The sequence below is a fragment of the Callorhinchus milii genome, unplaced genomic scaffold (assembly GCF_018977255.1).
Source record: "Callorhinchus milii isolate IMCB2004 unplaced genomic scaffold, IMCB_Cmil_1.0 Scaffold15, whole genome shotgun sequence".
In the NCBI taxonomy this organism is placed as follows: Eukaryota; Metazoa; Chordata; class Chondrichthyes; order Chimaeriformes; family Callorhinchidae; genus Callorhinchus; species Callorhinchus milii.
The window spans coordinates 2,987,969-3,001,306 of NW_024704756.1; the positions used below are offsets into that span (position 1 = coordinate 2,987,969).

The window sequence follows — 13,338 nt, forward strand, 5'->3', positions numbered from 1 at the left end:
TTTGCAGCGAGCAACTAAGAAGGCGAATGGCATGTTAGCGTTCATTGCAAAAGGTTTAGAGTACAAGAGTAGGGAAGTCTTGCTGCAACTGTATAGGGCCTTGGTGAGACTGCACCTAGAGTATTGTGTGCAGTTTTGGTCTCCTTATTTAAAAAAGGACATACTTGCCCTAGAGGGGGTGCAGCGTAGATTCACTCGGTTAGTTCCTGGGATGAGGGGACTGACCTATGAGGATAGGCTGAATAAACTAGGGCTGTATTCTCTAGAGTACAGAAGAATTAGGGGAGATCTTATTGAAACATATAAGATTCTTAAAGGGCTGATAAAGTAGACACTGAAGGATTGTTTCCCCTGGTAGGAGAATCTTTAACAAGGGGTCACAGTCCTAAAATTAAGGGTCAGCCTTTTAGAACAGAGTTGAGGAAACATTTCTTCACTCAGAGGGTAGTGAATTTATGGAATTCACTACCCCAGAAGGCTGTAGATGCTCAGTCCTTGAACACCTTCAAGGCTGAGACTGATAGATTTTTAAAAAAACAGAGGGATTAGGGGATATGGGGATAGGGCAGGTAATTAGAGTTAGGTCTGAAGATCAGCCATGATCTTATCGAATGGCGGGGCAGGCTCGAGGGGCCGAATGGCCTACTCCTGCTCCTAATTCTTATGTTCTTGAACGAGGCAAGGGATGGAGCGATGCAAAGGGACTATGGAACAGAGTTCCAAAGGGTGGGGGCAGAGAAGGTGAAGGATGGATCACCGATGGTGGGGCAGGGGACATGGAGCAGGCTAGAGTTCACAGAGCGGATGGAGTGGGCTGGCCAGTCGAGGAGGAATTGAATCGCTATTTAGTGACAATTTGGATGTGTGCATGTGTGTGTGAGAGAGAAAGAGAAAGTCATGTGCAATTATTTGTTGGATTTTAATTTGTTTCTCACTTTGGAATTGTCCAAGTGGCTCACAAAAGTATTTTCTGGTCCTCTACGTCCCAAATTACTGTAACACTCACCTTGCGTGCTTACTCCCTGGGAATGTGGTACTTATATGAATGGATAGTAAGGTCGTAAGTCAAGAAAAAACTTGTAAATTCTCTGCCTGATTCAAGGCCATCAGTAAAACAAAGTACCTTATTTCATTCTATCACTCCCTTTCAACATCATAATAATAATATTCATAATAATAATAATAATCCTTGTGTTTGATACAGCGCCTTATCACGTTGTTGACACATCTGAAATGCTTCACAGAATATATTGTAAAGCGAATTGACTGTATATTTTGTGGGTGATTGTATTGCAGTCTGTGATGAGCTGCGTGACTGACAGAAAGTGGCAACTGAGGTGTCCAGGTTGGGGGTGGGGGAAGGGGAGGAAGTGTCTCTGAAAAGCTCTGCCCAGTGGAGAATTCTGTGTAAAATACTCGTCTCTCTGGGGATTATGTGACTCCCCGCGGCTCATCGCTATCACTCCGGCCGTCTTGCGCGGTGTCTTGTCGGCTCTGCTGCTGTCTCCGCTTCACCCGTCTCGCTGCTCCCTCCTGCCTGCGGGACAGATCGGTCACAATTAACTCAACTCCCAGCTGACGGTTTGGAGCGTTTTCTCAATCCTTAGAATCTTTAACCTTTGATCCAGCGCCTTTCACGTCAGGGTCATGACTCCAGATTTCCTCTTAAGTGGAATGACTGTGTAATTTGTAGGTGAGCACAGCATCTAATTTGCACATAGCAATGTCCCACAAACAGCCATGGAGCGAGTGACTGATTTGATTTGACAGATGTATGGCCAGAACACCTGGAGAGAGAAACTCCCTTCTCTTATCGAATAGCGCCGTGGGATCTTTCACGTCCACCTCAACAGGCAGATGGGTATTTGGTTTAATGTCTCATCCCAAGGACAGCACTTCGACAATGCAACGCTCCCCCAGCACTGCACTGGAGCGTAGGTTTAGACTGAGCTCAAAGTCCCGATGTGGGGCTCCCGCCCTCAACTTTCTCACTTCCAGATGTGAGTGCTGCCAACTGAGCCAGACAGACAACAAGACGACATTCATAGAGTGCCTTTCACATCGGAAGGACGTCTCAAGGCTCTGGACAGCGAGGGAGAGGGGCGGGGGTGGAAGTATGGCCAAAAGAGAATCAAAGAGAAAAGACGGGCCTTGAAGGAGACGAGGGATGGGGTGAGGCAGAGGGATTCCGGGATTAACTTCCTTATTACATTTACCACCCAGCAGAGGGCAAGGCGATCTCACCCACCCAGGTCATTAATGTACCCACTTCCTCGGCTCCTCTAAACCCGACGACGGACCCCTGGAATAACCCACCTGCTCAGCGGTTTCTTTATCTGCTCTCACTGTTGGCCGGGCACCTCTTCTCTTTGTCCCTTTACTGCCGGCATCCTGTTGCTGAAGGTGTGAGCTTTCACCTGGGAAAACACGTCACTCGCCTTAAATGCAAACCCGGACTGACAGACTGAGCAGCTGAGCAAACCTGCTCTTATTTACTCCTGATTGTTTCTCCTCTAATAATGATAATCAAGATAATAATAATTAATAATAATCCTTGCATTTGATACAGCGCTTCATCACATCGTCGAGACGTCTCAAAGCGCTTTACAGGGCGCACTCTAACGTGGATTGACTGTGTGTTTTGTGGGTGAAACGCAGCAGCCAGTGGGTGCACAGAGGTGTCCCACAAACAGCCGTGGAGTGAGTGACCGATTTTATTTGGGGGATTGTTGGCCAGGACACTGGGAGAGAGAAACTCCCTTCTATTTTTAAATGGTGTCAAGGGATCTTTGACATTCACCTGAACAGGCAGACGAGACCTTGGGTTAACATCTCACCCAAAGGACGGTACCTCCAACAACGCACCCCCCCCACGCTCCCCCCCAGCACTGCACTGGAGTGAGTGTCAGCTTAGACTATGGGATTCCAAGCCCCGACATGGGTCTTGAATTAACAACCTTCTGCCTCAGAGGCAAGAGTGCGCCAGGCCAACACACAATGGGATCAAATGGGTCGAAGGGTCTTCTTCATCCAAACCAACCTTGGGAGGAAATCGGGAAGCTGCTGGAAGGCTGTCTGTGAGGTTTGCAGAGAGAGAGAGTCCGTGGAGAGTCAGTGCAGTGTGTTAGATGCTTTACCTGGATCCCCGCAGTCCCTCCTGTTACTCTGCTGCTGATCTGCATCGTCAGGCTGTACCTCATCCGTCTTCTTGTAATAGTAATCATCTGGGGGCCCAAACCTCTGTAACCACAGCACAGGCAGCACAGCCATAAACACTACAGTATAGCAATCCAGAGCACAGCAATACAGAGCACAGCAATACACAGGACAGTACAGAAGTATAAAGGACAGTACTGTCCATACACTACAAGAGAGTTTAGAATAAGTCATTAAAGCACAACACAAGAGAGTATTTAAGAGTATAAGAGAATACAGGAAAGTACAGGGGAGTTTATGCGGATACAGGGCAAACAGATATGTACTGTGTACAAGAGTTCAGGACAGTAGAGGCAGGAAATATTACATATTACTGTACCAAGTCAGGCCATCGGAAGCTGATGAACAGCACAACGGGAAGAGCGACAGTGAAGACATAAATCCCCCAGAGCCAGGGCCTCTTGTGTGTGGCCAAAAACAGCTGCATTATCACACCCGGCTGTGAACATCACACGACAGGGTGAGTAGTTCATAGACAACAACCACTTGCAATACTGTCCAGTGTCTCACTTTCATGACTACAGCACAGACATCTAGACACTGTCAATCCCACCCCCCACAACACTATTATACACATATACATATAATAATACTTGCACTTGATATAGCGCCTTATCACATCGTCAAGTCGTCTCAAAGTGCTTCCACAGTAAAGTACTGTAAAGTAAATTGACTGTATATTTTGTGGGGGAAACCTGACAGCCAATTGCCCACCGCGGTGTCCCACAAACAGTCACGAATAATTTTTTTTGGTGGGGAGGGGGAGAGGAGGGATTATTACACCTGGAAGGTGATCCACCACTCGACTAACAAGTAGGTTCTTACTTACTGCTAGGTAAACAGAGGTATGTGGAGTAAGAAAACTTTTTTATGGTAAATATTTTTATGGTAAACCCAAGAACCCAGCGAGTGCACTAAACTCATGTTATTTGGCTGAATTTGACACCTCTTTCCCAGGGCTCCGGGTCATGGGATGAGGAGGTCACTTACTCTGGCAGCGTGATAGGCTTTCTGTTTCAGGGCCCAGGTGTCCTGTATCCACTGCTTTACCACAGCCTCATCAGAGGAGATAATAAAACTGTCAAACAGGACATTGGGCGTCACTGACCACAGCTCCAGGCCAACAGCTCTGATTCCCGTCATACGGAACGGTGTTGGGTCCTCGAAATACTCTGGGTTGGGAATCTTTCGAGGCTTCCAGATTCCCTGTCGGTCGGGAACAAATGTGGGAAAATGTTTAGTGATGGAACAACTCGGTTCATGTTACAGAGAAGGTAGGTAATAGAGAGAGGGGGTGCGATAGAGGGCTGGGTGCGATAAAGAGTGTTATCAAGAGTGTATGTTTTGGTGTAAGTTATAGAGCAGGGGTGGGGGGTTATAATAGTAATCCTTGCACCTTATCCCATCGTTGAGATGTCTCAAAGCGCTTTGCAGAATATATTCCAAGGTGGATTGACTGACAGTTTGTGGGTGAAACGTACCAGCCAACAGAGAGTGTATGTTATAGAGGGTGTGTCTCATACAAAGTGTGAGTTGCGGAGAACGTAATAGAGAGTGAGGGTCTGACAGAACTTTTGTGTTACAATGATTTGAAGTGTACCTTGTATTTGAGGTTGTCAATCATTGGTGCTTTCCACTTCCCCTTGTAGTCCGGGTTGGGGATGGTTGGGTGTCTCCAGGGCCCACAGCCTGGGGCGCTCTCACACACAGGGTTCAGGATCCGGGCTGCTTCCCATTCCCCATCCATTTCATCGTCCCTGTAGAAAGCATTCAGTCAGACATTCCCGGGAAACTTAAAGGAGGAACGGACGTGTCATTCCAAAGAACAACGCTCCACATGTTGGTATTGGTCGGTCTACATATCTGATTGATTGAACAGGGGTGAAGGGTGTGTGTGTCAGTGTCACAGGGAGGGGAGTGTGAGTCGGGTCACAGTGAGGGGAGTGTGTGTGTCAGTGTCACAGTGAGAGTGTGTGTCAGTGTCACAGTGAGGGGTGTGTGTATTTAGGTCTGTAGACACTGATGTGCTTGGACATAACAGGAGCGTGGTGAGGATATATTAATCAGCAGTGCTGTGTGTGTGAGAGTGAGCGTATATGTGTGTGTGTGAGTGTGAGCAGAGTCAGTGCCTAGTGTTACTCACCAGTCTGATGGTCTCTCTGAGTTTGGATCTGGAATGTACTGTGGCTCCTTGTCCAGCCAGGCGTCAGGCTTCACTGCCAAGGGGTCCGGAATATTTTGTGGAGCCTCCTCATCCCTGGCAAAGAGAGAGAATAACATCAGGCATCGACCGCCTGCTCCAACCCCCGAGACTGCCTGACATTATTGTCACAATACATCATTGCATTTAATACAGCACTTATTACACAGAGTCCCGTAGTGTAGCAGTTAGAGGTCTTGCCTCGCAACCGAGAGGACCCAGGTTCGATCCCCGGGCAGGGCAGAACTCTCGGCAAGTTTCCTTACTCCACACACCTCTGTTTATCTAGTGGTAAGTTGAAACCTGTCGACTGGTGGATCGCTTTCCGGGGGTAATAATCCCTTCAAAAAATAATAATTTGGCCACTCAATCCAGGACTGTTTATGAGACACTGCTATGCACAATTGGCTGCTGTATTTCGCCCACAAAATACACAGTCACTACACTTCACAGTATATTCTGTGAAGCGCTTTGAGAAGTCTCAACAACATGATGAGGCACTATATCAAATGCAAGGATTATTATTATAATAACTCTTGGCCGGACGCACCAGTCTGGGGGCTTCACTGCCTGTGGATCGGGGATTAGACGTCTGTCATCCCAGTCCTTGGGCTGGTGATGATCAGGGTCTTCAATCTCTCTGGGGGGATTGATAGGAGGCGTCATGTCCTGGAGGAGGTTCCCTCTGCTCACCGAGGTCTCATCAATCAGCATCTCGTAAGTGTTGTCGGGTCTCACAACTGGACCGATTTCCGTTTGGAGAGAGCGAGAGAAACAGGAGGTGAGAACCAGTTTGTTAATATAATAACCTTTATATTTCTTACTGCACCTTTCACGTCAAAGCGCTTCACGGGATACTGTGAAGTGCAGTGACCGCGGGGGCTAAAACGCGATGTTTCTAACAGGTTTTACAAAGGTTTATTTTCCTGGTAATAATAATAATAATCTTTGTATTTGATATAGCGCCTTATCGGGTCTTCGAGAACATCTCAAAGCGCTTCATAGAACATACTGTAAAGTGTAGTGACTGTATATTTTGTGGGTGAAACGCGGCAGCTAATTGTGCACAGCAGCGTCCCACAAACAGTGGTGGGTTGAGTGACCCAATTAGGTTTAGTTTTGATAAACTGATGTGATTGTGTGAGAAGGGGCTGAAGGGATGTATTACTCAGTGTGTAGAGGTGAGGTCTTTTGTCTGTAAAGTAATCCTGGAGATCGATGTCTGGCTGCCTCGCTCGCTTCTCCTCATACCCCCCCGTCACCGGGTTTTTGTGTCGAATGATGAAGTGAAGTGTATAGTCCTTTCCGCACATGTCCGGCCCAAACATGATGGTGAACGGCGTCTTGTCAAAGAATTGTCTCTGGAAAGAGAGAAAAATGGGAATAATCGCAATAACGGGGGAAAGCGGGAATGGGAAATGGCAATTCAGATTGTCACAGAGATCAGGAGATGTGCTGGACACACTCAGGCTCGTTCTCTTATTCCTCTCTCTCAAAGAGCATTCACCCCACTCCCCCTACCCCCCATTCCCTGAGAACATTGACGCAGTCTGAGAATAACTGTACTCATTAATCAATACAATCTAAAGTTGACTGTTCTCAGTAGCCATTGTCAGTCTGAGAGTGAGCCACGGGGGAAATTACCGCGGACCTCTCAACACTGTCTCCAACACTGTCCACAACATCGCCCACAACACTGTACACAACACTACACGACAGATGTACTTACCAGGTCCAGCTGGTTGTCCTCAGAGAGCAGCTTCAGGTAAGCTCCCCCACACTCACTGCCGTCCTGGAAATGGACCTCATACCTGCAGGAGAGCGTGGGTTATAAGAGTGTTATAAGATCTGGGGGTGTGAGGGGGATTTATTCAGATTTTTTCCTGACAATGACAGTAACAACAACAGTGCCAGCGTTAATGATAGTATTATTAATTATTATCGCTCTTTCTCAATCCTTCCGTCTTGCCTGCCCCACTCCCTGTCTTTGGGTTGAGCCTGAAGACCTTCCTGTTCGACCGTGTCTGGGGTCAGCTCCCGGCTCAGCGTCAAGTGCTCTGGGACACTACCCTGAGTGAGGGGTGCTATATAGAAATGCAAGTTGTTTTTATCAGTGATAGCGATAACAATTTTTAAGAGAGATGTAGATAATTATGGGGAGAAAGCGGGGGAGTGGGATAGATTTGGAGTCGACACAGACATGATGGGCCAAATGGCCTCCTTCTGTCCTGTATAATTCTATGATTCTACAGTAACAATGACAACATCAGTAACAGTGATATTCATGGTGTGTTGAACTGATCCTGATCTGGTGACATCTACTTTGTTTCTCTCTTACCTGAGATCCCTCTAGTACAAGGTATTCAACAGTGGGGGGGAGGTGGGGAGAGTGTCACAGGTGAACACCATTGTATCCTCGCCCAAGCACTTCCCAGCACAGCGTCTGCAGCAGGCGATCAGGAGTGGGAATCTCGGCTGATCTTCCCCTCCCCAGCCCAGGAACAACGAGGTGAGTTCTGTCGAAAGGTCATCGACCTGAAACTCTCTCCATAGATGCTGCCTGACCTGCTGAGTGTTAGCCACTTCTGTTTTTCGATCAGATTACCAGGTTCTGCTATATTTTGCCTATTGAGGCTAACTCCAGCCCTGGCTCAGATCAGCTGAAGCAGTGCCCAGGATTTGAGCCTAGTTCTCCCTTGTTCAGCCTCATGCTTTTATCGCCCTCCCCTCTGGGTGTGTCGGGTGGGGGGAAGCTTGTGGGAACACTATTCAAGTAAACTTTAAAGCAGAAACATGCACAGGATCTCCTCAAACGTTGCATGTCCTGCAAAGGGGTCAACTGCCCAGAACAATCAATCATACATCAGCACAGCATTGCTCAGAAAAATACCCAGTGTCACCTTGTGGGCGACGTCAGGTACTACAAGCACGGTAATGCCACACTGGTTTGGGTGTGGCGTTGCAGATAATAATAATAATCTTTGCATTTGATTTAGAGCCTTATTACTTCGTCGAGATGCCTCAGTGCGCTTCACTGGATAACCCTGACTGTCCAGCACCTTGGGAAGTCCACCCGACGTGAAAGGAGATACTTACTGCAGGATGAGGGGCAAGGCCTCGAAGAGGAAGGGTCGGAACAACGGGGCAGAGATGGCGTAGTGTTGGGCACGGGATTTGAGCACCAGCCCCTTGTTCCCGGGGACTGCCCTGTCACGAGGTTCTTCCACATCCCACGTTCCTGCAGGAAGGAGATGTTTGGTCACAGCTCATGACAGCCAGGGTACAATACAATACAAGATTACATTTGTATAGCGTCTTTCATGTCAGGAGGACATCCCAAGGTGCTGGACAATCAGGGGTTTGGACCTGGAGGTGGGAGGGTGGGGGGCGGGGGAGGTTGGGTTTAGGGAGGGTGGAGGAGGGCAGGGAGGGTAGGAGGGTGGGCGAAGGCACAGTAGAGGTGGAGGGTCTTGAGACATGCCTTGAAGGAGGCAAGGGAGGCAAAGGGAATGTGGGATGGAGTTCATGCCCGAGAGACATGTAGAAAGCCGGACCCTGCTAAGCGGAGGGAAGGGAACAGGTAGCTATAGGGTTAGCAGGTCACAGAGGTAGAATCATAGAATTATACAGCACAGAAGAAGGCCATTCAGCCTATCGTGCCCATGGCGGCTCTTGAAAGAACTGTCCAAATTAATCCCACTCCCCCACTCTCTCCCCAGAGCCCTGCAAACTTATCCTCCCCGAATATCTATCCACTTCTCTCTTGAAAGTTGTTACCGAATCGGCGTCCACTACCTTTCAAGCAACGCATTCCAGGTCCCAACAACACGTTCGTACGCAATGATATCTTAGAGGAAACAATGCCTTGGCTCAATGAATTGAGAGAGGAGTTCTCATGGGTCGGGTTGTGTGAGGGGATGTTTGTGGGGGTGGGGGTGCAGTGGTTTGGCTGCAGAGGGTTGTATTCGTACCATCGTATTTGTTGACATCTTCCTCAGTGTCTTCCTTTTTTACATTAGACTTTACCCAGCTGTGGAGAGAGAATCAGCTTCAGGCACAGACACAGCAATACCATACAGATATAGAAATCTCCCACAGACACAGTGATTTCATTGATAATAATAATAATAACCCTTCCAAAGTCTCAAAGTGCTTCACAGTATATATACAATGAAGTGGATTGACTGTATTTTGTGGGCGAAACGCAGCAGCCAATTGTGCACAACAGCGTCCCACAAACAGTCATGGATCGAGTGATCACATTTTTGGGGGGAGGTGGGATTAATGTCTCTGGAAAGGCAATCCGCCAATCAACTAACACCCGGGTTCCTACGTACTGCTAGATAAATAGAGGCGTGTGGAGTTGATCTCACACAGATACAGTAATGTGACACGTGGGGGACACTTACCTTTCCAAACCGTCGACGTCGAAGGAAGCTGTAAAGTGCACAGGCCCGGCAGCTCTCGGGGGCTGGTAAACAGTCTGCAACAAACAATCACACTGTCTGACTGCAACAGCACACACCTCACCACACTGTGTAACCACAGTGAAGCCAAAATACAGGCTGTGTGTCCTTATAAAAATAATAATAATCCTTGCATTTGATATAGCATCTTACCTCATCTTTGAGACGCCTCAAAGCACTTCACAGGATACACTGTAAAGTGAATTGACTGTATATTTTGTGGGAGAAACACGGTAGTCAATTGCGCAGAGCAGTGTCCCACAAACAGTTGTGGATTGAGTGGCCAAATTATTATTATTATTTTTTTAAGGGTTTATTACCCCCAGAAAAGCGATCCACCAATCGACTAACAGCCAGTTTCCTACTTACTGCTAGGTAAACAGATGTGAGTGTGGAATAAGAAACGTACCTAATGTTTTGCACCGCCTGGGAATATATATTGGCAACACACTGGGGCTAATTTGCTATAGTAATAATAATCCTTGCATTTGATGTAACGCCTTGAGATGTCTAATAATGGTTCACAGGATTTTACTGTGTGTTTTATAGGCGAACATATTATCCAATTTGTGCACAGCAATGTTCCCTCAAACAGCCAGGGACTGAATGATCAATCTGATCTATGGGTTCGTTAGCCAGGACACTTGGCGAAACTCCCTTCCCTTGTCAAATGGTCCCGTGGGATCTTCGACTGCCTGACCTCTGCTTGACTTCTTTGCTTCGTTTCTTCTGCACATTATCTTGGATCTTGACCTTGGGTAAATGGGACCTCACGCAGTGGTCACTGAGGAAACACTGCCTGGGCTTGACTGCTTTAATACCCCTGGTTTAATGTCTTATTTGAAGGATGGTACCTCCCACAACGCAGCCACCTCCACCCCCCCAGCTCTGCACTGGAGTTTCAGCCTAGTCTGTATGAGTTCAAAGTCCCGATGTGGAGCTTGAACCCACAACCTTCTGGCTCAGGGGCAAAAGTGCTTCCAACTAGATTGAGAGAGAGAAACACATACGCAGCCACACACACAACAACAACAAAATTACATATGAATAGCACCTTTCACGTGGGGAGGATGTCCCAAGGCGCTGGACAATCAGTGTTTTGGACCTGAGCTGGGGGTCAGGATAGGGGAGGGTGGAGGGCTGGGGGGAGAAGGAGGGTGATCGAAGGCACAGTTGAAGAGGAGGGTCTTGAGATGGGTCTTGAAGGAGGCAAGGGATGGGGTGAGGCAGAGATACTGTGGGATGGAATTCCAAAGGGTACACACATACACACGCACAGACACACACAGGACCTCAGCAGATGGACTCACTTCAATATCTCCTTCAGACTCTGAATCAGTCAGAGCCTCTTGAGTGAACACTGGAGCCAGCTGACAGGCCACAAGGCACAGCATTGTCAGCAACTGCATTGTAACTGAAAGAGAGCGAGACAGGAGACATCTCAGGCTAACACCTGGCAGAACAGATAATATAATATTCCTTGCATTTGATATAGCGCTTTATCATTGAGACTTCTCAAAATGTTTCCCAGGATAAACTGCAAAATGGATTGACTGTGCATTTAATGATGCGATCAATATTTGCGGTAGTTCTAACTTGAGGGACGTCCTCCTGACATGAAAGGCGCCTTACAAATGTAAGTTGTTGTTGTTCTTTACACCGTTTCTTAATTAGAAAACCCGTTGGAATTCCCAGTGCAAATCGAAGTCCAAAAGTGCTTCAAAGAATTTACCGTAAAGTGGGTTTGAACACGGCAGCTAATTTGAACACAGCAGTGCCCCACAAACAGCCACATCCGTAATACGGCAATTCTCACAACACACCCCTCCCCCTGGAGTGTCAAACTGGACAGTGCAAACTTGCTGAGGTGAGAGTCAGCAATGGGAAACCAATGCACAAACTTTCCAGCTGATCTGCTGCCGTCAGCACCTCCTTTAACCCAAGTTGTAACCCCCGGTCCCCATAGGATTCCTCTCCAATTCCCATCACACGCTGGGAGCCCAGTCTGCTTTACACAGCTTGGGCAAGTGCACTTTAATAATAATAACAGTCCTTGCCTTTGATATAGCGCCTTATAGCGTGTGGGGTAAGGAAACCTGGCTAAGGTTTTGCCCGGGGATCGAACCAGGGTCCTCTCGCTTGCGAGGCGAGTGCACTAATAACATTGGACTCCTCGTTAGAATTCTCAATGACAGGCATTGGAATTGCTGAAATGGGTGATTTCCTTTTGCTCCCTGTTCCCACTGCTCTGTGCCTCCGCTCTCCGCTGCTAGTCCTCTGCTTGACCCAATTTGCGCGCAGCAGCGATCCCACAAACAGCCGTGAAGCGAGTGACCAATTTTACCAGGGGGATTGATGGTCAGAACATCGGGAGAGAGAGAGAGAGAGAGAAACTCCCTTCTCTTTTTTACAATGTCGTGAGATCTTTAACGTATATCCGAACGACAACCCCAGCAATGCAACACTCCCCCCCAGGACTGCACTGGAGTGCCAGCCTGGACTATGTGAGTCCAGTCAAGGGGCTTGAACCCACAACCTTCTGACTCAGAGGTGAGAGGACTATCATCTGAGCCAGGCTGACACCATGAGCAGAGGCCTCAGACCTCAGTAAGAACCCACTAAGTAGCTGAGTTTAGCAGAGAGAGGGTGGCGGGGCAGGATTTTGTGCCACAGGTTTTCACACTAAGCAGTGATGTTAACTCGAGTGCAGAGCTGAGGGGAAGGTGGGGGAGTGGGGAGAGAGAGAGAGAGAGAGAGAGAGTTCACCCCTCTTGTTACCTTTCAGGTGGTTGGGAATCCCGGGAATGCTGAGGTGCTCCTGACTGACGCCGTCCCACCGAGGAGGGAAAGTGCCAGCTCCAGATTCCCAACCTTTGCTCGGGAGCGAACACCAAGTGAAACCATGGCAACAAGCCAAGAGGAAGTGTGAGCCGGGACGAGCAGGTGAGGAGCGAGGGAATGAGAGAGAGAGAGAGGTAAGTCACCTCCTACTGGCTATGAACTGACAGTCTCATTTGGTGCCCAACCCCTCAGGCCTCAGCAATCCCTAGTGACCCACACCGCCAGCTCCCCAAGGGAAGCAGCAGACACGTTTCACCCACAAAATACACAGTCAAGTCACTCTACAGTATATCCTTTGAGGAGGCGCTATTACCAAATACAAGGGTTGTTATTGTCATTTATCAACTGGCAAGCTCCGTCAAATAGGATTCTTTAACTCTTAATAGGATGAACATCCAACAACAACGACAACAGATTGCATTTATACGGTGAGAGAGTGATACAGAGAGCTCTGAGGCACTATCCCGTGGGAAAGGCGAGACAGTAAACCTCACGTAAGTCGTATCAGTTGGGACCAAACATTTAATGTGACTTAATAATAATAATAATCATCCTCCCATTTGATCTAACGCCTTATCGCATCTTCTAGACGCCTCGAAACGCGACTGCCAATAG

The 13,338-nt window shown here is 48.0% G+C and overlaps 1 protein-coding gene across 1 annotated transcript; it reads right to left on the reverse strand.

Annotated features, from left to right (window-relative positions):
• Positions 1-900: 900 nt before the first annotated feature.
• On the reverse strand, positions 901-12,796 carry si:ch211-274f20.2 (calnexin). Its single transcript, XM_007891338.2, has 15 exons — positions 12,661-12,796; positions 11,193-11,296; positions 9,826-9,899; positions 9,388-9,446; positions 8,513-8,654; positions 7,146-7,227; positions 6,585-6,777; positions 5,967-6,156; positions 5,360-5,473; positions 4,817-4,973; positions 4,207-4,422; positions 3,536-3,655; positions 3,138-3,240; positions 2,317-2,417; positions 901-1,537 (listed from the first exon to the last, which is right to left on the reverse strand). Exons 2-15 carry the CDS (start codon positions 11,289-11,291, stop codon positions 1,460-1,462), a joined length of 1,728 nt encoding a protein of 575 aa, XP_007889529.2. The 5' UTR covers positions 11,292-11,296; positions 12,661-12,796; the 3' UTR covers positions 901-1,459.
• Positions 12,797-13,338: the final 542 nt, after the last annotated feature.

Excerpts from the sequence above, each read along its gene's own strand:
- si:ch211-274f20.2 (XM_007891338.2), bottom strand. The coding sequence starts at position 11,291 with ATGCAGTTGCTGACAATGCTGTGCCTTGTGGCCTGTCAGCTGGCTCCA. Across the intron at positions 9,447-9,825 it reads GACGTCGACGGTTTGGAAAG|CTGGGTAAAGTCTAATGTAA; the intron begins GTAAGTGTCCCC and ends CTCTCTCCACAG. Across the intron at positions 1,538-2,316 it reads ATAAAGAAACCGCTGAGCAG|GCAGGAGGGAGCAGCGAGAC; the intron begins GTGGGTTATTCC and ends TCTGTCCCGCAG.